General features: G+C 56.2%; 10 protein-coding genes across 10 annotated transcripts; 3 read left to right on the top strand and 7 right to left on the bottom strand.

Moving 5' to 3' along the window:
* Nucleotides 1–121: 121 nt before the first annotated feature.
* N656DRAFT_76931 (uncharacterized protein) lies at nt 122–1119 on the top strand. The gene is made up of 2 exons (XM_064813693.1): nt 122–782; nt 833–1119. Coding segments are annotated over exons 1-2 (510 nt in total). The 5' UTR covers nt 122–274; the 3' UTR covers nt 835–1119.
* Nucleotides 1120–2381: 1262 nt separating this feature from the next.
* N656DRAFT_797981 (uncharacterized protein) lies at nt 2382–3512 on the bottom strand (the record flags this gene model as incomplete). The annotated part of the gene is made up of 2 exons (XM_064817702.1): nt 2382–3331; nt 3392–3512. The coding sequence occupies 2 exons, from the start codon at nt 3510–3512 to the stop codon at nt 2382–2384; spliced, it is 1071 nt and encodes a 356-aa protein (XP_064670358.1).
* A 29-nt stretch (nt 3513–3541) lies between these two features.
* On the bottom strand, nt 3542–4724 carry N656DRAFT_76456 (uncharacterized protein). Its single transcript, XM_064813338.1, has one exon. The coding sequence runs from the start codon at nt 4358–4360 to the stop codon at nt 3743–3745; it is 618 nt and encodes a 205-aa protein (XP_064670357.1). The 5' UTR covers nt 4361–4724; the 3' UTR covers nt 3542–3742.
* A 1523-nt stretch (nt 4725–6247) lies between these two features.
* Nucleotides 6248–7650, top strand: N656DRAFT_708762 (uncharacterized protein; the record flags this gene model as incomplete). Its single annotated transcript, XM_064811536.1, has 2 exons — nt 6248–6524; nt 6590–7650. The coding sequence occupies 2 exons, from the start codon at nt 6248–6250 to the stop codon at nt 7648–7650; spliced, it is 1338 nt and encodes a 445-aa protein (XP_064670356.1).
* Nucleotides 7651–7860: 210 nt separating this feature from the next.
* On the bottom strand, nt 7861–10118 carry N656DRAFT_797979 (glycoside hydrolase family 3 protein; the record flags this gene model as incomplete). Its single annotated transcript, XM_064817701.1, has 2 exons — nt 7861–8267; nt 8327–10118. 2 exons carry the CDS (start codon nt 10116–10118, stop codon nt 7861–7863), a joined length of 2199 nt encoding a protein of 732 aa, XP_064670355.1.
* Nucleotides 10119–10243: 125 nt separating this feature from the next.
* Nucleotides 10244–11440, bottom strand: N656DRAFT_75504 (uncharacterized protein). Its single transcript, XM_064813096.1, has one exon. It carries the CDS (start codon nt 11194–11196, stop codon nt 10369–10371), a length of 828 nt encoding a protein of 275 aa, XP_064670354.1. The 5' UTR covers nt 11197–11440; the 3' UTR covers nt 10244–10368.
* A 243-nt stretch (nt 11441–11683) lies between these two features.
* N656DRAFT_708749 (Arginase/deacetylase) lies at nt 11684–12652 on the bottom strand (the record flags this gene model as incomplete). The annotated part of the gene is made up of 1 exon (XM_064811535.1): nt 11684–12652. One exon carries the CDS (start codon nt 12650–12652, stop codon nt 11684–11686), a length of 969 nt encoding a protein of 322 aa, XP_064670353.1.
* A 1349-nt stretch (nt 12653–14001) lies between these two features.
* On the top strand, nt 14002–15500 carry N656DRAFT_797977 (uncharacterized protein; the record flags this gene model as incomplete). The annotated part of the gene is made up of 2 exons (XM_064817700.1): nt 14002–14376; nt 14439–15500. 2 exons carry the CDS (start codon nt 14002–14004, stop codon nt 15498–15500), a joined length of 1437 nt encoding a protein of 478 aa, XP_064670352.1.
* A 2669-nt stretch (nt 15501–18169) lies between these two features.
* Nucleotides 18170–19323, bottom strand: N656DRAFT_709175 (putative short-chain dehydrogenase; the record flags this gene model as incomplete). Its single annotated transcript, XM_064811570.1, has 3 exons — nt 18170–18281; nt 18348–18629; nt 18716–19323. 3 exons carry the CDS (start codon nt 19321–19323, stop codon nt 18170–18172), a joined length of 1002 nt encoding a protein of 333 aa, XP_064670351.1.
* Nucleotides 19324–19693: 370 nt separating this feature from the next.
* On the bottom strand, nt 19694–21894 carry N656DRAFT_75889 (uncharacterized protein). The gene is made up of 5 exons (XM_064813184.1): nt 21648–21894; nt 21214–21562; nt 21046–21156; nt 20687–20972; nt 19694–20636 (listed from the first exon to the last, which is right to left on the bottom strand). The coding sequence occupies exons 1-5, from the start codon at nt 21744–21746 to the stop codon at nt 20054–20056; spliced, it is 1428 nt and encodes a 475-aa protein (XP_064670350.1). The 5' UTR covers nt 21747–21894; the 3' UTR covers nt 19694–20053.
* Nucleotides 21895–22974: the final 1080 nt, after the last annotated feature.

Here is a 22974-nt window from a genome sequence, read left to right as displayed (position 1 = left end):
CACCTCCGGCCCTTTTCACAGCCAAGCAACCTGGAAATTCTCCATGCCACCCGTCAAATCCTTTGCCTTGATACCGCCTTCTCGTCCAGTACGAGATCGGCAACTCGTTGTCCTCGTCGGAGCCTGTTCCGGAGGCATGAGGCGCCATCCGTCACAACCCGACTAGGTCGTGTTAAGAGACCTCCATCCCACGCCGCCTAGCGTGTTTCGGAAGCTACCTTACCCAGCTGGTGCTTCCTGGGCTGCCAAGTACTTCCGTCTCTGTTGGGGAGGGATGAGTCAGTTAACAAGATGCCTACACCCGGAATCGAAGGGCCCTCCTAGGCAGCTTCCGGCTTCCATTCGCTGCTGTATTGTACTGTACACCTGGGATGGGCCATATGGCACATTGGTGCTACAGACCTGGAAGGGGAGCCTTAGCCATCTGATCTCAGATCTGATGGAAGATTTCGGGGTCGTTTCCTCAGCATCCCTTTATCAAATCATACCCATGTTCCCGAAAAAAAACCTCAGGCCTGGGACCTCGGCGCAACCGGCCAGCGGGAACCTTATTGCCCCTCTCTTACCCAGCCCAGCGAGCTGGGATGACACAGTAGCTCAAGCTCATTCCAGAGGAGCTCTGGGCACATGGCGTGAATGGCTCGCATTCTCCAGCCGAAGACCCGGATTGGTGGGCGACAAGCGGGAACGTGTCTCTTTCCTGGGCTCGGTGTCTCTTCGCATATCTGGGGTCCCCGCAATCCAGCAAATCCAAGCAACGACTGCTATCGGAACTCACACTTGCTGGTGCGTTATCTGCCACGGGACGTGAACCATCCTAACTGGGCGCTAGGAACCACGAGCCACCGAGTTGGGCACCAAGCACGCAGACCTTGTGTTCCCGCACCTCTGGCCGATGCGCACGGCAATTGGGTACAGAAGAGTGCCCAACATGGCTTCGCGGACCGCAATGATACCGAGAAGCGGCAGCTACTACTTGTCGCAAAGCCAGGTTTTGGTGTCAAGTATGCCAGTAAAATCCTGCCAGTTCGGCACGAGCCGCCGTGGAAGTCGCCCAGAGGAACGTATTTCGCGCACTCGACATCCTCCACAACCCGCGGCATTCCCAAAGAGGGAAGGGAGGACACGGCGGGTGTCTTCCCCTACCACGCTCCAGGCTCACCGTCAGATGCCAAAGATACCCCGAGTTACGGTAGATGTTGGCAGCGCTAAAACTTTTGCAGCCGGCCGGCATTTTTTGACGCACGCTAGTGCCAAAAGACTCGCGTTCAAAAGGGGGATCTCTATTGGCCCCGAGTGACCCCCGACTACCCGATTCTCGGATGGACGGCATGGTGGGATTATTCTCTGCCGCAGCAGCCGCTCGTCGGCATCCATGACGTGTTGCTGACCAATTGGCCCCCATGCTCTGTCCCTGTGTTGTCGGTTGTTGGACTGTCTGCGACAAAGTTGATGTCGATTTTGGCTTTTGGATTGCCGCGCTCAGAGGGTTGCCCAGGACGCCACGGGAGGAGCGTCAGTGCGTCACCGCCCCCGGCGCCAGCCGATGGCGTGCGCCGTGCGCTGCGGAGCCTCCGACTTAGCAGAGCAGGGACTCGGTGGAGCAGTTTGTGTAACCCCTCACGAACTGCCCGCATTCTCGGGACATCACGCCCCTTTCCGAACGAATTCTTTCACGTCTCTTTCCCTCGACGTCATTTCACTTGCAATCTAATCTCCTTCTGCCATACGAAGTACTAGGTCCGGTTCATGTCGATGATGAACCTGAAACTACGGTCCAACCCCGACGGCTGGAGAGATATGTTCAGGAAATCTGGCTGTGTGCGGTGTTCATGGGAAGGACAACCGACAAACCGCCTTACAACAGGGCTGGTTTCCGTTTTGGAAATCATGTTAAGACAAGTTAGTCGGGCAATGACTGGGTCATCTCAAGAGCCGGATCATCCTCAACGACACTCAAATTCTTATGCATGGTTTGACATGACAGCAAAGTTAGCTGTCAGCCAAACTTCGCCAGATGAGTTCGAGTCGCTACGAGTCACAAGTGTGTCTACTTCTCCGCGATCTCATGCAACCATCTAGCACACTCAATCTCGAGTATCAGTTTCGGGGCGAAGGTGATTTAAGCTGTCTTTCATATTTCCCACCCATCACCTGATTAACCGCCAACAGCTTCCCGAGCCACCATCACATCAACAGGATGTCCCAAAGCCGACCCTAGTAATTCCTGTCCCAAACCAACACACAAAAAAGAGAAATGAAAATCCCAATCCATGTCCCAATCCACCGTGTACTCCATGCTTCATCACCCCAAGACAGACCGAGACTCAGAGCCAGAGCCAAAATGCATGTCAGGAGGTCGATAGGGAACGTAGCCGCAGCTAGTGGGCTTCGGCGCACTGGATCTTCTTAGCCATGCAACGCTTGCAGGACTCGACGCGGGAGCAGCCGGCCTTCTTGGTGCGGCAGCGCTCGCAGGCGGGGAGCGTCTTACCCTTGGACTTGTTGGACTTGTTGGCCATGTCCGCACCCTGAGCAGTGGACAGGGAGCAGTCCACTCCGTCCTTGAAGCAGCGCTCGCAGCTGTACACGCGCTCGCACTTGGCTTTGGCTTTTTTGCAGCCGGCGCAGGCGCCAGGCTTGCCTCCCTTCTTCTTCGGCGCCGGCTTGGTCACGCGGCCGGACTGGACGGCTGGGCCGCGGGAAGCGGGGGCAGGAGCAGCAGCGGGCGCAGAGGCGGGAGAACCAGCGGGTGCTGGAGCGGGAGCAGCGGCCGTGGTGGCAGACTTGGCCTTGGTCGGGGTGCCCGAGGCGACAGCCTTGCCAGTGCTGGTCGCTTTGGCGGCAGTGGCAGCGCTGCCCGGCCTGGCTGTGGTGGCCGAGGCGACAGCCACATTGCTCGCGGTGGCGGCAGCGGTCAGGTCGGCCACCACGACGCCAAGCGCCTCGACTGCCTTGTCGGCGAGGGCCCGGGCCCAGCGCGCCGAGGCAACGTTGCCACCGCCGCCATCGCTGCTGACCAGGTCAGCGAGCGTGCGAGCAGCCTGCACCGCTCGGATCTTCTCCAATGCTTTGGCGGCAAGCGCCAGGTTCTCTTCGCCCATTTGGGCCTCTTCGATCCAGAAATTGGCGACAAGATCCAGGCGGTAGCCTGCCTGAAGATATCCGTTGGCCAATTCCTCGTCGAGCATCTGCGCCAAGGGCGCCCGACGTCCAGGCTCGCCAACGGCAGTAGCCGCAGTCTCCCCAGGCCTGTGCAGGGTGTATGTCCCGTCCAAGTAGTATTTCTCCCAGGACATGAGAGGCCGACCATTCAAGCGTGAAGAAGACTCTGCATTTGCGTTAGTTTGGCCATCACCCTCAACCCGCTGCCGTTGGTTCTCAAGCTCACCCGAGTTGCTGTGGTTGGTCCCATTGACCATGTTCTCGACGATTTCCTCGTCACCGCGGCGGACAATGGCTGAGGCCTTGCCCTTGTTGGAGGTCTCATTGTGCTTGTCGGAAGAAGTCATCTTGTCTGAAAGAAAGGGAGTAAGTCACTGAAAGGTCGGACGACACAGCACTCAGGTCGGATGAGATGATCACTTACTTTGTGATGAGCAGCGACGATAATGAAATCTTGTCGATCGGTCGGATGTGCTGCGACTCTCTGCACCGATGAGAGTCAGCAAGCAAGCTTCATCCGAGCATGATAATACGATGGCTCCAGCAAAGAATAAGGGAACCTTTGATGCTTACCAGGTTATATAGATCTTGACGCATGGAGAGAAGGTCGGACGACTGGCAGGCGATTCCGACCGATGGTTGAGAAGATGGGGTTGATGAAGGTGTGGGACAGAATGGCAAATCTGCTTTGGGGATGGGAGAAGAAGTCACTGGCAGTAACTTTTCCGATCGGTGGTTGAGAATCTGGAGTTGATGGAGGTGAAGACGTGGGAGAGAAAGGCAAAACTGCTTTGGGGATGGAAGAAGAAGAATCTGGAGTTGATGGAGGTGTGGGAGAGGAAGGGAAAACGGTTTGGAGGGTTGGAGAAGAAGTTACTGCCAGTAACTTCAAGGTGATGGTAGAAGGGAACAAAGGGATGGTCTTCCAGGTCAGGAAACCTCTGGCAGAACTTGGTGAGTGGTGATGGGAGTGAGGTACCTGGAAAGGGTAGGGCGCGCTCGCGAAGTGGAAGTACCAGCACACCGAGTTTCGGTGTTTACTCCTTGGAGATGTTTGCGGTCTGAGAATCTTGCCATCAAGCCCCATGTCTATCTTCCGTCCCATCTCCTCGCTCCTTCCTGAGATCAAGAATAAGCAGCAGTCTGCTAATGCGAGATATAGTTCAACGCGTCTAGGTTCAGAGAACATTGGCATTGAACTCTGGCAGCACGACGAGTTGCAGTTCCAGTCACCATATAAGCTACAATCACGGCTTTGTACTTATTAGCATTGGGATCACGAGAGCATAAACCTGAATCTCTAAGACTGCCTCAAAGCATCTGTCTATCCAAGATCCGTTAAAGAGTGGCTGATAGCAGTGAACAGTGGCGCAGGTGGCGAATCCAGACCATACTCAACCGTCACGGAAGGAACGCGTCTACTGTCCACAGAACATGGGGGGCTCGCGTCACCGCGTCACTGCAATAACGCGTTCGAGAACCGCATTCTTGAGGTAGGCCATGGCCCAGCATCTATTGCCAAGGAGTGCTTCTACTAATCGAAGACCTGTCTGACTGAGTTTAGGGACTCCTAAGTGGAGACGCCAGCTTAAGAGCCGCTCGTGGCCGGGACACTTCGAAACCGAACGCAAGATCAACTCAGATCAAAGGGGGATATTGTGGGATGGAGAACCAAGGCACAACAAGATGAAAGTATAAGGTTCATTACGGGCTATCAGACCTACAGATTGAAGACAACAGGATTGAAATTGCACTCTCAGCCTTACGAGATTGACCGGGCGTCGGGAGAACATGGAGATATTGAAGCTGCTATCCAGGTTCTGTTTTCCCCAAGCACCTTAGGGGAAGAGGAGGACGCTAAAAGGCATTGTCCACCACTGCCCACCATACACGATATACCAGCCGTGACTCTCGATGGGAAATCACGTTGATATGACAGCTATGTCAGAATGGTGCCAACCAACGGAGCTAGGTAAGCTTCATCATGGCACTAGCAACTCTTCAAAGCGAACCTGAGATACTAAGGCAAAGCTCGGCAAATTTGTCAAGATGCTGCACGAGGGTTAAAACTGGAATAGGGACCTCTCTTTCACGGCATTGGTTTACGAAGACAACGAAGAACAGAAGAAACATTGCGATGAGTGTAAGGTCGAGCCAAGTACCGACGCCGATTTTGGTTACTATGTAAGGGGTTACCCTTTTTTCCACCAGGCCACACACTGTCAGGCCACCAGGCCACGGAGAGCATGAGTCAGCCTTGGTGTTTATCGTCGCGCAGCTTGGCCATGCCAGACAGGTGTGAGGAGCGGATCGGATCATAGGAATGGCAAGTTGAAATGCAAAGACGTATTGCAGCCCCCCTGGAGGAGATGCCCTAACTGGAAAGAAGCTGACATATGGATGCCTATCTTGTTAGATACCACCTACCATAGTAATGGTTGATGCTACCGGCCACGGGGCTCAGGAGGAAAACAGGAGGTGGCATGTACTATTGGACATATACTCAAGTAAGCCCAGCGAGTTCAATGGTTGCCTACTACTACTAGAGACATTTAGGAGATTCGCAGGTCTAATCTCCTCACATGATACCGAGTGACAAGAGATAGCGGCCAGCTCTGGGCGGCTGCGCGGGGGACAATGCAACGGCTTGGCGGTCATGGTCGCCCCGATGCTTAAGCAACCTTCCTCGTTGGGCAACTCCCCTGGGCACCTCAACGGCATTCAGAAAGTTGCAGTCAGGGTGCTGCCAACTATTATGCAAGATATAGCCAGCATTGTTTGTCTCTGCAGCACTTGGCTCCCACCGTGACCGGCAGATCGCTGCGCTATTATGGAAGGTATTATGGAAAAGGAGTAGGATCGCGCCGGCTTTGGCTCTTGGCGGTCCACCAGCTGGGCAACAGCTCACGATGCTATGATAACTGCAGTACCGCAACGTTGACCTGGAGCATCTGGGAGCGCTATTGTTGATGGAGATAAGAATAGGGCGTATCCCCCGGTACTTGAACCAAAGAATGCCATCACTGATCAAAGAGACAGTCAGACAGAGTCGCCCGCTCTGACAGACTCACAGCAAGCCATCATGAAGACCGCCACAGTCCTCCTCACGGCCGTCTCGGCCTTGGTGCCTGCCTCTGCTGCCTCGGAACTCATGTCAACCCTGAAAAGGCTGAAGCTGGATGCGTGGGCGGCGCAGTCTGAGGCTGGCATATTCGACATTGATCGATATGCCGCCCAGGCCGCGACCCCGTGCGTCAACGGCAAGGCGGGCGAGTACGCGTGCAACAATGTAGATCTGGTTAGTTTTTTGAGACATCAGGACATGGGATCGAGCACTCGGCGCGGCAATGACATCTGGGGTGAGCAGGACACTGGCCCCCCGAAGTTGGAGTTGGATATCAGTGTTGCTGATAACTCCTTACAGGCTGGACTTCCTCCACGGGACGTGAGTTCGCCGCCGTCGGGCAGACGGACGGCACGGCCTTTGTCGAGGTCAAGAGCGACGGCTCGCTCGTCTACCTCGGACGACTACCCACCCAAACCACCAGCTCATCGTGGCGCGACATGAAGGTGATCGGCGACTACGTCTACATCGGCTCCGAAGCATCCCGCCATGGCCTACAAATCTTCGACATGAAAAAACTCCTCAACCTCTCCCCCTCCTCCCCCAAAACCTTCAGCACCACCAGCGACCTGACAGCGCACTACTCCGGCTTCGGCAACTCGCACAACATCGTCGCCCACCCGGAAACCAACATGATCTACGCGGTCGGTTCCGGCGCATCAGGCTGCCGCGGCGGGCTGTTCATGCTCAACGTGAGCAACCCTGCCCGCCCTACCTCGCCGGGATGTCTATCTGCAGGTGGCTACGTGCACGACGCGCAGTGCGTCATCTACCGCGGCCCCGACACGCGGTATACCGGCCGCGAGATCTGCTTTAACTTCAACGAGGACACGCTCGACATTGTTGACGTCACGTCCAAATCCCGCCCTACCACGCTGTCGAGCACGGCATACAACGGGGCAAGCTATACCCACCAGGGGTGGTTGGCTGATGAGGAGATGCGGTTTTTGTTGTTGGATGACGAGCTTGATGAGCAGACCCGCACCGGGCCGGCGGCGAATCAGCGGACTACGACGTACATTGTGGATGTGTCCAACTTGACCAAGCCGGTGTTTACGGGGACGTATCAGTCTCCGGCCAAGGCGATCGATCATAACCAGTATGTCAAGGACGGGCTGTCGTACCAGGCGAACTATGGCTCGGGCTTGAGGATTATTGATGTGAGATCGCTGAGCACGGATCCCACGGGGAAGGGGATCAAGGAGGTCGGGTTCTTTGACTGCTACCCGGAGGATGATAGCGTTGGGGGTATTGCTGAGTTTACGGGGACTTGGAGTGTGTATCCGTACTTCAAGTCGGGGTATGTGCTGCTGAATAGCATTGAGAGGGGGGTGTTTTCGCTCAGGTATACTGGGAGTTAGGGGGTGCTAGTGTCCATGTCTTACGGTTAGCCGCTTCTGTGGATATTTGCATGGTGGTATAGCTCGCGTTGTTGTAAATACTAGGAGGAATAGTAGTAGGACGACTATTTACGAATAATGAATATACTACCCAAGTGCTTTTGAACGTACGCTTGATCCAATTATTCCCCCCCCTGAACGACTCAAACATCCCCCCTGCCCCCTGCCCACTCATACGGTAATCGACCCAGTCAACCTAACATCCCTCGAACTAGCCCCCACACTGACCCCAAACTGGCCACTCGGGACAACCCAGTTCTGGCGGCCCACGTCCCAATAGCTCAAATCCCTACGGCGCAGGTTAAACGTCGCCGTCCCGCTGGCGCCGGGGTTCAGTTTCAACTTGGCAAACCCGCGCAGCTGCTTGGGCGGCGTCGCCGGCGCCGACGACGGCAGCGTAATATACAGCTGCGGCACCTCGGCGCCCGCCACACCCCCCGAGTTGGTAATTTTGGCTGTGACCGTCGCCACCGTCTCCCACAGATCCGCCGGCCCGCCGGGCACGGTGGCACCGGTCGCGGGTCCGGCTCTGGCGGTGGACGTGATGGTCAGGTCGGAGTAGCTGAAGTTGGTGTATGCTAAGGGCACGGATGGTGTTAGCAAGGTGATACTCAGGGGGAGGCTAACGACGGCTTACACAGCCCAAAGCCAAACTCGAACCGCGGCTCGATCCGCGCCTGGTCGAAATGCCGGTAGTCGATAAACAGACCCTCCCGGAAAATATCATCGCCGCGGACAACGCTGGTACCATAATCCGCTGCGCTCTTGCCAATTGTGTATGGCAACTTCCCCGACGGCGAGGTCAATCCATAAAGAATATCAACCAGCGCGTTGCCATTCTCCTGACTCGGCAGGCCCGCCCAAACAACGGCCCGTACGCCCGGCGTGGCAAGAATAGTCTCGAGAATGATCGGCCCAACGCTGTGCAACACAACAATCGTGTTCTTGTTAGCCCCGGCAACGGCTTGCACAAGCTGATTGCCATTATGCCATGGCTCGAGGTCGTTGCGGTCCCCGGCGTTGCCCTCAACGGTAATGTACCCCTCCCCTGAATCGGCCGTGATGACCACGATGGCAGCATCCGCGCCCGACGCCACGCCCGACACCCCGCTGGTGCTGTCGGTGCTCTGCACGCTGAGCGTAGTACCATCGCTCTGCGCCCGCGCGCGCAAAGCGTCGGCCGGGGACACAAAATACGGGTAGTTTGTCGTGCCAGAACCCCAGCCCATGCCCAGCGCGCCCGTGTTGCAGCCCTTGTCGGTGCAGGCATTCATGCCCTGGGGGTTGACGACCGAGGCCGAGCCAAAGAGGGCAATTTTTCTTGGCTTCTGCAGCGGGAGAATCCCATCGTTCTTGAGCAGCACGATGCCGTCCCGCGCAACGGCCCGCACATTCTCCTTGTGGTTGCCCTGCACGTTGGCGCGGATGTTGATTGCGGGATACCCCGCGTTCTGGCCCAGGAGGTACCACGAGGCGAGGATGCGCTTGGCCATGTCGTCGAGCCGTGCTTTGGAGACCTGGTTGCTGTTGACGGCGTTATTGAGCTGTGCGCCCCACAGCACGTTGCGCCCATTGTAGTCGCTGCCCGGCATGGTCATGTCCATGCCGTTGTTGGCCGCCCCGTTGGTCGTGTGCTGCGCGTTCCAGTCGCTGAGCACGTAGCCCTGGAAGCCGAGTTCCTTTTTGAGGAGCTGGTTGAGCGCCTTGTCATTCTCGCACGCCCACGAGCCGTTGAGCTTGTTGTAGCTGCACATGACGCTGGCCACGTTGGAGTGCACGGCGTCAGCAAACGGCCACAGGTACAGCTCGTGCATGGTGCGGTCGTCGATGTTGCTGCTCATGGTCTCGCGGTTCAGCTCCTGTTCGTTACCGATGTAGTGCTTGGCGTTGGCCTGCACGCCGACAGACTGGAGTCCCTCGATCGTCTCGGCCATGGCAATACCCGCAAGATAGGGGTCCACGCCAAAGCCCTCCCAGTTCCGGCCGCCGTGGGGGATCTTGCCCAGCGCCCCGGCTACGGGGCCCAGCAGCACATGGATGCCGCATCCCTTGGCCTCTTCGCCCATGTAAACCCCACGCTGCCGCATCAGCTCGACATCCCACGTCGAAGCGGCTTGGATTCCCGGTGTGAACGCCGTCGTGCCCGTTCCGAAGCGCACGCCGAGCGGGCCATCTTGGAGGCAGAGCTGCGGGTAGTTGATCGAGTTGATGCGCGCCGTGTTGCCAACGCAGGGGCCCTTGTCCCAGCCAATGCCGGTTACTATGTTGATCTTGTCCTGCTGCGACATCCTCGCCAGGGCAGCAGCAGCTGACGAGTGGGCGGCTTGCCAGGCGGCCGCCCCTGTTGGCGCAGCACGCGGCACCTTGCTGCCCGTCTCAGCCTGGACAAGCAGCGCCGTCACCAGTAACAGGAATGTGTGGAGAGCCATGGTGGGCCAGGGACTTCAAGTGCTGATACCGAGGCGCGATCCTTGGAGAGACTACCTTCTACCTCAGACCACCCGCACAGTGTATGACAGCCTCGAGAGGCCGCAGGCCCCTTATAGAGCCTTGGCCAGATACGCATGCTGGCTGCTTCCACATTGGACCGACGCGTCTGGGGTAATAGATCACCGTCATATGGCACCCTTCCCCACATCTTCATCTATGTTCAGATCTCGCTTGTGAGCGCCGTCTCAATCAAGGCAGGAACGGCGGTTGGCCGCCGAAGAGGCCAAGGGGGTGGGTTCGCAGCAGTGTGGGGAAACAACTTAGTCGATCGTGGTAATATGTAGGGCACTGTAGGTAAGTGACGCGAACCGGAGGGTGCAAGGCCAAAATCGGATCGGCATTGGGCGATTTCGAAATGCGGAGCGACGCCATGGCCTGGCACGGTGCCGATGTGCCGACGCGGGTGGCATGGCTGGGGGAATGGTTCCGAGCGGGTGTGGCAGCGCGGAGACGCATGATCAAGCATTCATAGCCGGGCCGCCTTGCCTGGTATATATTAGGCGGTGCATATCCCCCCATTCTCCCCGCCATGGCTTGTGGACCACGGCCTAAAGCTCCGCCAATCGAAGTGTTCTTGAGAAACATTTGCTGGTTCGCGACTGGCTGGTCCAAAGTCCCAAGAACTCTAAGGAGGGCACTCTCAGGGCGTTCGGATATGTTCGCTCCTTCTTCGGACCTGCCATTTGCGTGGTGAAGAAGTGGATTTGTCTCAGTGGTCAGAGGCGCTGTGTAGGCAAATGGTATGATGGGCGATAAGGTGATGAATACACATGGTAGGCAGGCGCAAAAACTCAAGCGCAGACGGAGCCTGGGGCTAATCAGGAACAGGAAAAGGGAGGAGTACGGATAGGGTAAACAGGTTGTTGTGCCAAGGATACCAGCCCTTCCAGTTACAGGACTGGGAGGTGAAAGAGAGTGATATTCACCCATATTCCTTAGATGACGTTGAAGTGCAGTTGAGTTGTCCAAGAACTTGTGTCTCTGAGTATATATCTGATCGCGATGGTACGTGCTCATTGCATCAGAATCAAGCGTCCGCTGGGATGGATATTGAACTTTGAAGTTGTTTTGTCATTCTCACCTACTTGCGTGTCATTCATTTGCATGTCAGCGTGTCAATGCAGGAATGCGTCGCTCGGACAAGAACTCACAGAGAGGCTATAGCAGATGTCACCTTGACTTCAACTGCTATATAGATAAGCAGAAGGCTGTGTGTGCTCTCTCGATCGCTGGACTACCGACGTTGGTTTGAATTCAGATCCAATATGTTCCTGCTCGTAAGCAATATTGAGACACGGATGTTCGCGATGTGTAAGGCAACGGACCTCAGATAGCTAGGTAGGTAAGTGTTCCTATGGTTGTTCACCCGTGGTTCTCCAAGTATGATATCTTCCATTGCTGTTGGTGGAATTGCGCTTCACCAGTAGACTACCTAGATACCCGTAAGCAAAGCCGTAAAGGGACCAAGGGTAGGCCCGCGTCAATTAGCTCCAGGGGATGACGCCTAAGGCCTAGACAGCATTCCTTTCGACACCAGTGCCGCAACGAATGTCTTCACACCCTTGATCCCAATCTTCGCGATTGGCTTAGCAGCCTCCTCATCGCTCGAGACCGAGGGATCGAAGGATGCCACCGTCAGGGACTGGGGCTCCGACAGGCTGACGGTCCCCTCAAGGCAGGCATAGAGATCATGGTCCAAGAGCCCTCCAGGACACGCAAACTGGTTCGGCTTGCCCAAGGAGACATCCAGGCAGTCAACATCGAGATGCACCATCGTCGGCCCCAGCCTCTTGCTCTCCAGCACCTGCCCTAGTTGGCCCGCAAAATCAACTCCCTTCCCTTCCTGACCCTGGCCGCCCCAGACCACATCAAACCCGGCGTCCACTACCCTCGCCCGTTCCATCTCGGTCACGTCCCGCATTCCAACATGCACAAGCTTCTTTCGCAGATCCATCGGTCTGAACCCTTCCACCGTCGCCAGCAGCGCCTTCCAGCACAAGCCGGCAAGCATCGCAATAGCCATCGAGTCGAAATACCCGCTGACGACCGAGTCGGGCGTGTTGAAGTCGTCATGGGCATCGAACCAGACGCAACCCAGTTCACCGTTGAACAACACCTGCCCGGATTCTGACTTGGCGGCAGACGCAGCATGCAGCCCGGCCGCCACGCCTACCGCGGCGGTACAATTCCCCGCCAGGACAATGGGAAACGACCCCGTGCTGCGCGCCCGCTTGACTGCCTCCGATGTCCGGCGGAGTATCTCGAAGCTCGCGCCGATTTCGCCCTGGTATTCGCTAGGGGAGGAAATACTGGGGAGCTCGAGCTCGTGGACAGTAACATTGAGGTCTGAAAGAGCGCTGGCGAGGCCATGGGCAAGCAGAAAGGTCGGTCCCTGTCCCGGGCCGACGTCGCGCTGGCCGACGTGATAAGGGGAGGAGATGATCGTGACCGAACTGAAGGTTGGAGCCGCCATATTGTGGAGTTGATGAAGGGGCACGAGGCAGCTGCCCTTTGAAGCTACGGGACGGTAGTAGCCTGGATTAACCGGGTTTTCGGCGCAGATACTGTGCTTTCACGGTTAAGTAGTCCTGTCCAGAGTGAGTCACAACTTGAAGTCGCTTCATCACCCTCATAATTGCGATGTCAGAGAAGTGGAGTATCCGGAGTAATTCCACACCTAGCGTGTCGTGATTTTTCCAGGACGGTTAGCCTCAACTAGGAGATACCTACCTCTCGAAATCTCTCGTGAGAGACAACCCAATGGCATGTCCAATGTTACCTTTTCTCAACTAAACCATACTCTCCTTGGGCTGCGGTCACCGGATCCCATCTAGGTAGCATTGTTGGGCATGTATTACTGGAGCCTAAGGACAGGCCTGACCACGTTTTCGCCCGACGATAAAGCAATAGGCGCCTAAGCTGCCGGCTTAATGGTTTGTCGAAGCGAGCATCATTGCATCAAGCTGGTAGGGGGTTGACCATGGTCCCAAAACCCTTTTTCTGTTTTGTGGTTGAGTCAAGGCTTCCCTCAGTCAACTGCCAGGCCATTAGCAGTGATGTATGGAGCTGCGCTGCGAATGCAAACGGTCATTGCTGGATGCAGCAGAGAATATCCGTAGCACAGCTCTTTGATGCGCCAGTTGAAAGAAATTTTGGCAAGCACGCAATACAGTCGACGCCTATGCACACAAAGTCGGAGGAACATCACGGCAAAAGACCGAATCTTGAAGGTGCAACAGTTTGAAGTGCAAGTGCAAGCCAGCAACAGGAAAATGATCCCTCCACAAATTTGGTCCGTGTCACAGGTGGTAAGCTCCACGGCACGTGACGTCGCCCTCAACGCCCCAGCTGTTTCCGTTTCGCAGCCGGCACCACCCCACTTCACCGTCCCAATCCCCGTACAAAAGATCCGCAAACGATCCGCCATCAGGCCGCCAGCGTTCAGTGTCACAAAACGGTGCCCTTTCAGCCCACCAAGACATTGCACATTGATCCTCGCTGACTGTCAGGATCAGAGATGTGCGGCCAGGGCTGGGTTGCCCTCAAAACTGACCTGCCGAGTGCAAGCTTCTCTGGGAGTTGTACTGAACGTTAACTAGTCCTGGGCAGTCAAGCCTGTGAGCCTGTCTAGCGGTGGTCGGATCCGCTCTTCAATCGCCCCTCCCCCCATTCCACCCCCCTCCGTTTTCCACCCCTTCGGCCCGACCCCAGCTCGCCCAAAACTCCATCGCCACTCGGACGGACCAAATCCGCCATCGGCCAAGCCGCGGGCAGGCGCCGTGTCGCTCAGCGCCTCTCCGAGGGTTCCACCCGCGGACCGCAATGTCCGACGAGGACTACACCACCGCCGCCGGCGCCAGCAAGGCCTCAGGCCCCGGCTCCGGCAAACATCGCGGGCCTCGCTTCACCTGGAATCCGCAGTACGAGGCCACCTTCTTCCACTCCCTGTGCGAGTCGGTCCATCTCGGCCTGCGCGATGGAAGCACCTTCAAGCCCGAGGCCTGGGAGCGCGCCACCCAGGCCCTCATCGAAAAGCACAATGCCTACGCCAACAAAAGTCATCTCATCAACAAGACGGACAACGCTCGGAAGAAGTACCGTCTGTGGCGTGGGCTGCGCGAAGATCCCGAGTTCTTCTACAACGCCCAGACACGCACCGTGACGGCGACCGAGGATGCGTGGGCGAGGCATCTCCAGGTGCGACGACCGCACCGCCGCGTTTGTGTTGGGTTGACTGCTAACCACCCCATGCATTGCAGAAAGAGCCGCTCGCCCGCTCCCTCAAAAACCGGCCATTCGACCATGAGGACTACTACGCCATTCTGTTTCCCGACGTGATTGGGTCTGGCGGCGCGCCCAAGCGGTTGACCAAGCCGCGCAGGAAGGGACAGGACAGCATCAATGGCGCCGAAGAGCAGGATGCCCCGGGCGCTGGCATTATGGATCTCCTCGCCGACCACAACTACATTAATCCCACCCAGACGCACATTCCTCCGCCGCTTCCCGCGCCGGCAATGCCCACTCCCATGCCCCCCATTCCGTCTCCGACTCAGCAGCTTTCTCGCGCTCCACCAACCTCCATGCCGCCGCCGCCTCCTCCACGGTCGTCCGTCTCCTCTACTTCGGCACTGACCCCGCCCGAAGAGACAGCGCTGCAATCGCGCAAGCGCCTGCAAGCTCCTGAGGGAAATGCCTCTTCTGGGCAGGCGGACAAACGGCGGCGCACCGTCTCCTCGAGCTACATCGACCTCAGCCAGCAGCAGCACCAAGCACAAAATCACCAATCACAATCCCACCACCATCACCATCAAAGCCACCACCACCAGGCCGTTGCCTCAACCTCCAACTCGACTTCCCACAATACCCCCAACGGCGTGCCCCAACCCACCACGAGCAACAGCAACTCCAACTCCAACTTCAACGGCACCATATCCCCGCTCACCTCTCTACTCAGCGGAAACGCGAACGGAACTGGAAACAGCGGACCCAACCTCTCCCTGTTACCAGAGGGTATCCTGCTCCTCGCCGAGGCACTCGCAGCACATCAGCAACGAAAAACCGGCGGCGGGAGGATGGGGACCCCCAGCAACAATAACAATCTGAGCAGCCTGTTGTTCTCATCAGGGACGGCCTGCTGGCAGGAGCAGGCCATGGACATATTCTTCCGCGACTTTGCGGGCGAGGACATGGACCTGCAGCTCAAGATTGCCGAAAAGGTGCTGGCGGATGAGAACAAGGCCATGGTGTTTTGCAAGATGCCGGATGTGCTGAGACGGCATTGGGTTAAGAGACTCAGGGAGGTGCATAATCGGATTGCATAACACCTGAGGGGAGTCTTTGGTTGTGCCATTGTCTGGAGGACAGAACACAACTTGTCTGAGGTGTGCGGAGATGTGTTGTGTGCAGCGGCGAGGGGTTTTACCTGATAGCTCGTTGATGGTCCGGGGAGGCGGGAAGAATGAGAGAAAAGGATGGGAAGAGTGGTTTGGCTTGATTTCCTTGGTGGTTCTTCTGGAATATCCGCTCCCTTTTACTTTTCCCCCGTTTTCTCTTCCTTTCCCCCCTTATTTCCTCCTGCTTTTTTCTCTTCCTTTTTCTGCATGGCGGCGTTGATACCTGGCTGGCTGGCTGGCGTGCTACTCTGGGACGGAGCGACTTGCTGTAATCGGGCTTTGCCGAATCCATGATATCCGGGCAACGCAAGGCCTGGGAACAAGGAGTCTTCTGCCTTCAAAGCCGGCTGTTTTCTGGGGCGCAGGACGGGGATTCTTGGGAGTTTTCAACCTGGCGTCGCGCAGATACCACATGCACCTACCTGTATTCTTACCTTTCAAGTTTCGGGGCTGGGCAGGGCGTTGTGTATGATTCGGATCATGATGATTTGGGATTTTGGTTTTGTCAATGTCCTCTGGGTATTCGTTTAATGTGCATGAATGTACCGTAGGTATCTAATGTCCACCATGACCAGTTTGCAATTCCTAATGACAGTTTTACGGCCAGGGGTTCATCAGCAACAGCTTTGCATTTCCCCTCACAATCACACAGGCAGGTGTTCGAACAGGAGCATCGTCAGCCATGAAAGTTGATTCAGTGAATGCTATCCACTACCGCAAAAGTTCAGGCTTCCGCCAAAAGAGTGCTACCACCTCCTCTCAAGGACCGTATTGACGATCTGAAGTCCGATCTCCATGAAATGATGCTATCCCTTCGCGCCTCGTCCACCCCGGCTCAATGAAGTCCTGAACAAAAACAAAGAAGGTCAGATCAGGTTGCGGCAACGAGGAATCCCCCGGACCGTGGACGTACATTGCAGCTTGCTCATCGCGAGAGAAGCCCCTTAGCTGTGGCTGCTGCATCCGGTGCAGGAGCACGAGTCACCGCAGCTGCAGTCGTCGCCGCACATATTGGCAGATGTGGATGGGTTGGTTTGTGAGGTTTGAGATTCTGTTGATAGTTGACTCGGGATTGATCAAACTTGTCGAAGTTGCGTTGAACAGACCAAGTCGAGAAGAGGAGGGTGTCCGCCCTATTTATGCTCCTCTCAGGCCTTCATTTGTCAGGCTATCATGTTGCCAGAAGAATAACAGCAGCTGACTTGCTCCCCCGAGTTCCCCGCCTTTTCTTCCCTCCCACTCTTGCGCCGCTTACCAGCAGCAGCACTTGTTACCGGGCTGCTTCAAAGTGGAAGGGACGAATGGGAACATGAACCAGGCACGAACCAGACGCCTTCCAGCGGACAGGTTTGCGGGGGTGGAGCGAGTTTGAACCAAAAACAGAAGGCGCTGCAGTGTCATGATGGTGTGTTGGGACAGTCGATGATTAGCTCGGCGTTTGTCTCCCCACCTTACAGCGCGTCTTTTGGAACCACTCACCGGCCTCTGTGTAGTGTATTTGGAATTCCTGCTAGGTGAGCCGTGGGGGATACAAGAGAAAAACGTACCGGTATTGGACGATGGCAATGTTTTGCTCAACGCCCTAGCCCGGAACGGGTCGCTCCCGTGCAAGCCTCGCCCTGCTTTTGGTTTTGGGGAGAAACGTGGCGGCTGCGGCCGGGCGCGATTCGGACTTCGGTCGGGTGATGGTGGGGTATCAAGAACCGAAGCTGCCGTTCACGGCCCCTCCCAGTCCCAAGCCGGCTACTACTACTAGTAGCTGAGGTGATACGGAGTGACTGCCGGATCCCGGTACCCACTGCCCACGAACCAATGCACGTTCCAAATGGCATCTCTCTGCAGCGCTCCACATTACACCTACAGGTCCATGGTCACACGGGAGTTGCAGCTTGGCAGGAGGCACAGGCAGGCAGGATGCATGTCATGAGACGGACAACAGGATGGGAATGGCATGCTTAACTGTCAAACCCGTGGGGGAAGAGAATGCTTACGTACGGTCTTTGTAGGTCTGGACTGTGCAGCAAGTATGACTGGTTATACGACCGTGACGCTCACACGTCAGCGTCGCCGAGCACGAATAGTACTACTGGTTCATGGCCTCCGAGCCGTGTCCCAGGCGACTATAGTAAGACGATTAAAGAGCCAGCAGTTGGCGAGGCTTCTGCCGACATTACTACTTCAGAATGTCATATGTCTAACCCTTACGTAACTCAAGACGCGGACAGCGAAGCCAGCCCGTGATATCTGATGATCTGATTACGATCCTCACGTCCTCCCCATGGTTAGCTAAACCCGGGCTACCCGGGTCCGCGGGATGTCGACCATAGCAGCGGTGTGCTTTTCCAGACTACCAAAATACCTGTGTAAGACAGGTATGGTAAGTGTAGTACCATTGGGGATTCCCGAGAGGAGAATTGGTGAGCAACAGGACCGGAATGAATGCAGCGGTGCTCGTTCACTCGTGTACTTCTCACTGCGGTAAGCAAATATGGTAACTTCCAGTTGTCGCAGTAATGGTATCAAACCTTCTAAACTCCAGAAGAGACAAAGAGAACACTGGGGTAAATCCCCGACGCTAGATATCCAGTAGGTATCCCTCAGATATTCTGGGTCACACCAGGATGGACCTTCTCCAGTTTAGCCATCAGCTCATCCCAAAGCTGCTTCTGCACCTTCCCGCCCTCTTCACTGAGAACAAAAGTCGACGGACTAAACATGTGCAGGTTAACAACCACACTCTCACAATCATTTGATCTCCTGCTTTCAGACACATACCTCCCAACTTGGCAATCATTCAAATACTGCCCATGCGTCTCCTCTCCACCCTCAGCACCATTCACCACCGTGCGCCCGCCCTCCTCCGCAGTGCGGGACAGCGCCGCCTTCATCAGCTTGAGATAGACCTGGAAAACAGGCCCGCCGTGCCTCATGATCTGGGTGGCGACGAAGCCCGGGTTCACCACGTTTGTGATGACCTTGCCCGGCTTGCTCGAGTTGCTGAGCTCTTTGGCAAACTCGCGCGCCACCAGCAGCTGGATCAGTTTGGAGACGTAGTACCTAAGCAAGCGGGCGGTCAGCAACATGACCCTTAGTAACTCCAGGGACGAACACCTGACGGTGCGGTAGTGCTTCCCAGTACTGACCTCTCCCGCATGCGCCCCTTGGACTTGCCCTCATCAGCCAAGTCATCCAGAATATGACTACTATTCCTCTCAGGAAACTGCGTCATCCAATGCGTAAACGATCCCGTGAAAGTAACGACTCCCGGCTTGCCCGTCATAACAGCCGTCTCGCGGAGCTTCGGCAGGAGCAACAGCGCCAGGAGCATATGACTGATGACATTGACAGTAATATTCGTCTCGTTATCTTCAGCCTTGGTAAACTCCATCATGAAAATGCCGGCATTAGCAACGAGCACATCAATTCGCGGCAGTAGCTGGGCGCGCTGCGCAAAGGCCTCGACCGACTGGTACCGGGCCAGGTCCAGCTCCCAGACCTCGACGACGCTGGGGTCTCGCTTTGTCGAGGCGACGATCGACTTGGCCGCCGCCTCGCCCTTCTGGATCGAGCGGACGGCCAGGATCACCTTTGCCGCCCCGAGCCGCGCAATGTGCCGCGCCGCTTCGAGGCCCATGCCGACGTTGGAGCCAGTGACGATGACGACCTGGTCGGTGAATTTCTTGGTCGGCACGGGGAGTTTGACCCGCAGTTGCGAGTGGAGGTAGCCCCGGAGGTTGGCGAGGTTGGACATGTTGTGAAGGGTGCTTTGGTGACACTGGGTTGATCCGGTCTATGATACAACTCCAAACGAAGAGTCAGTGCTGTGGGCTATAGGTGGGTAGGACGGTGTTGGTGGGCGTCGTAGACTTGCAATCCTAAACGAGTGTTTGTCGGACTGCTACCGTTTGCCTGCCTAGCCTTGGGTTGCAGGACAATGCTCTTGGCTCTTGGGCCTTGTCCGATATATATATCGAGCATGCCGGTCCCGTCGGGTCGACATCGAACGGCATTGCGACCCTGAGAGTCCTTCCGCAAATAAGGTGTTTGCCATATCAATTGCCATTCGGGCATTGCTACTTCGGGGTTCGGCCAGACAAGCGTTTGGCGAGACGGCAGACAAGCATTTTTGCCAAGCCGATTTCCTGGGGTGACACAACCGCCCGACCCCTTACGCTGGTTGACCCGAACCCCGGTTTACACGTGTATCACTCAACGGCGAGGTACTCCGTACTCCGTACCGGACCCAAACAGCCTCGGACCATTCCGCCTCGGACTGATCCCGGCTGTCCGACCAAGACTCTGTTTATACACCGCGGTCTCAATTGTCTCATCGTAATTACCCGATGGAACTTCTGTCCCATCAGTACAACACGCACACACTCATATTAGCTATTCCGGATAGCTTTTTCTTGCGCAGATTCGCACTCGGAACCATCAGACATCCTGGTCTTGAGGGCAACAACGAAGCCATGCCTGCAGCTTTATAATGCGACCCAGCACAGCTGAGGCGCTTTTCCAATCCGTAAGGCGAGTTGCACAGCAGCCGCCGTCATCATTGCCCTAGTACGGTAACACAGCTTCATCTCCCTTGCCGCCGGTAGCACCGTAGCCAACACCCACAGGAGCGTTCCCAGGTGGCCGTTCCACAACTCCAAGGGCACTTTCCACACAGCGTCAACCAGCGCCACAACATCCTCCTCTTTTATTGATTTGCTAAATGGCTCGCGGGCTTCGATTGTCCGGCAATAGATCAGCGACGCGAGCCTCGCAGCGTGGTGAAGCGGCTGGGCGGTGCAGGCCTGATCCGCTGCCCCTGACAGACGACCGTGGAGCCACTCCGACATGGACCGCACTTTCCGCAGCTGCCATGATGATGCTTGTTGCGGCAAAGCAAGCACCGTGTCTAGGAGAAACTCGACGTCCTTGAGCATAGCCGCGGTAGCGGCTTCCAACTCGACGGACGGTGCTGGTTCGGTGCGTCCCAAGGATTCATCGTAGCCTGAGAGGTCCTGCTCTTTAATGGACGGAGGAACTTCCAATGCGAGCGCGCCTATCTGCATCATGCTTTGTTTCTTGTCAGACCTAGCTTGCCAACAGAGTGATGTCCAACTTACATGATAGCGACTCTTGCCAACAGCCCATTCAAGTCGGGTGCACCCAGACCGCCATATATCCCCATCAATCTGTGGACGTCGTCCATACTCGCTTGCAGGGTTTGGATCTCGGAGCGGCAGACATCGCTAATTAGCCGCTTGACCCCCGCCGACATGGCTTGCCCATATGCTGTTGCGCTGGGCAACGTCAGGCCCTCCTGTATGGCTTGAATTGCTCGGCGTTCGGCATCATAGGTACTGTCCAAATCTGCCACGGCGCTTTGACTGAGCAGGCATGCTTCTACGACTTGTGATTCCCCTCGTCAGTCCCTTTGCCGCCGACGTATCTATATGATTCGAAACTAAGTGTCTGAACGTACAGAGAGAAGCGGGCGCATGCGCTGGGCCTCGCTCTAAAATGGGAAGGAAAGCATCGACGTAGGGGCTGGGGAAATCGGTCTGAAACGTGAGCGCGGTGGCTTGGTACCGCTCTACATCATAATTCGTTAATGAGCCGGTTCGACAACTAATTTCTCAGAGATACATACCTGACTGGAAACTCCAGCATGGACTTTGATTTGTCTCGAGTCCGTCTCCGCCGAGGGTTGTATCCGGGAATGCGAATGGCCACTGATCGATCTGGCTAGGCCCCAGGAGGCCTGTCACATATGGCGAAGAGACGATGGTAGCTGAGGGTAGGAAGGTACTGGAAGACACAAGATTTGGTCCTGGGAGAGCCGAGCGTGCAGCAAATCCTGCTACTTTAAGCTGAGCCGCCCTCTGATCGTAAGCAGCAGCCTTAACTAGACCTCCATGGTTCGCTGACAAGACAGATGGACTGTTTTCGTAGTTACAGATGGGCGGAGGCATCCGTCGCGAGCAATTTCGACACGGTTGCTGTTGGTCACACTAGAGCCGTTGAGGTCAACCTAAGGTAATTGCAGGGCCCATTTTAAGGGGGGGGGGGTGCCCTAGGACGCACCTTCTGTTTTCGTCGCCGGCACTCACCGCAAGACCGCATTTTCCTCTCCCCGAGCGTTTTTGATGTTTGATTGAGCGCCATCTGCCCAGACATTGTCATCTTGGACCTGCCAAACCTGGATTCCGATTGAGATGCTCAGGGTGAAGTGGGCAAAGGGCGCCTGGGGTTTGTTGTCACCCAGTTATGGGCAAATTATGAGGAAACTCGAATGCCTCGTGCGATATTAATGCATCACACGCCCCATGAAGAGACCAGACCTATCTGCTCGTCAGCCCACTCGTAGGGCTGCAGCTGTAGCCACGAAATTTCATTCGACAAGGATGCGACGAGGATTTGGCCTTCGGTAGTTACGGCATAGCAGCGCGGCGATTCGTCCGGATCCCTCTCCGCCGAGACATGGCGCCTGCCGGTGCTTCTTCCTGGGCCAGCCACGCCTCCCTTGGGTCGATCAAGACCGTGGTCTGGACCCGAGAGCTCGTCAGGCATCCAGCTTGGGCGCATGTGCCACACTGCCACCCGCAACCACTCTCGGCTTTCGCCGTGCTCAAAAACAGTCATCAGTGCGGCCTTGGGCCTTTCGTTAAGATACCAACTTTGCTGCGATATCCCCAGATGCGTTTTTGTTTTCGACCGATTTTGATTCATTGCATCGCCACTAGCGATTCCTGTCCGGACTCACCACAGAGTCCCAAAGCCTTGCGGAGCTTGGTCGGTGTATACACCATAGAACTTGCGGCCAGCTGGTTATGCAGGCTCCCGAACAGACTCTCAATTCTGTCACCGAGTAGGGATAGTCGTCTCGCGCCCCTGCATATGCACATCTGGAAACTTGAGTTTCCAAGGAAAATGTGGGCGCTTGCGGCATATTCAGTCGGTACCAAGGGTCAGTCTTGCCTTTCGTTCGTGTCTTTGGGAGTTAAGGGTGCCGTGTGAGGGAATCTTTGGACAATGAGGAGCAAAAGTTACTTGCTCCGGGGCAGCGTTCCGCTGCAAGAGACAAGCCTAGCCTCCACGAGCTGCCTATCTATCAATGTGATGGCTGGCTTCTCCATCGTCTCTCCTTCCTGGAGCCTCTCAGGAATCTCTCCATGAATGCCTCCACTGATCGCTAAGCCAGCCACAAATGCATCCAGATCCTCTGTTTCAAGGACCGACCCTTTGAGCGCTCCTGAGCCAGCCTCGTCCCTTATTTCTTGTCGCTGCAGGGGGTCCCCAAAACTTGGGTATGATTCGTGAGTTGCTCAAAACAACGATTATGAGCAGAGCCAGGAGCACACATTCGCGTAATTGGGCGTCTAGGTAGTTCCGTACAATTTCCAATACGACC

The sequence above is a fragment of the Canariomyces notabilis genome, assembly GCF_033297395.1.
Source record: "Canariomyces notabilis strain CBS 508.74 unplaced genomic scaffold N656scaffold_10, whole genome shotgun sequence".
Lineage (NCBI taxonomy): Eukaryota > Fungi > Ascomycota > Sordariomycetes > Sordariales > Chaetomiaceae > Canariomyces > Canariomyces notabilis.
The sequence above is the reverse complement of the archived record's forward strand: the minus strand, read 5'-3'. Positions and strand labels throughout refer to the sequence as shown.

Bases quoted from the DNA above. Each gene is read 5' to 3' on its own strand.
- N656DRAFT_76931 (XM_064813693.1), top strand. From the start codon at position 275: ATGAGTCAGTTAACAAGATGCCTACACCCGGAATCGAAGGGCCCTCCT.
- N656DRAFT_76456 (XM_064813338.1), bottom strand. From the start codon at position 4,360: ATGCCAATGTTCTCTGAACCTAGACGCGTTGAACTATATCTCGCATTA.
- N656DRAFT_75504 (XM_064813096.1), bottom strand. From the start codon at position 11,196: ATGAGCACGTACCATCGCGATCAGATATATACTCAGAGACACAAGTTC.
- N656DRAFT_75889 (XM_064813184.1), bottom strand. From the start codon at position 21,746: ATGACAATGTCTGGGCAGATGGCGCTCAATCAAACATCAAAAACGCTC. The intron at 21,157-21,213 runs GTATGTATCTCT...ATTATGATGTAG, and splicing joins ATGCTGGAGTTTCCAGTCAG to AGCGGTACCAAGCCACCGCG. The intron at 20,637-20,686 runs GTAAGTTGGACA...CAAGAAACAAAG, and splicing joins TTGGCAAGAGTCGCTATCAT to CATGATGCAGATAGGCGCGC.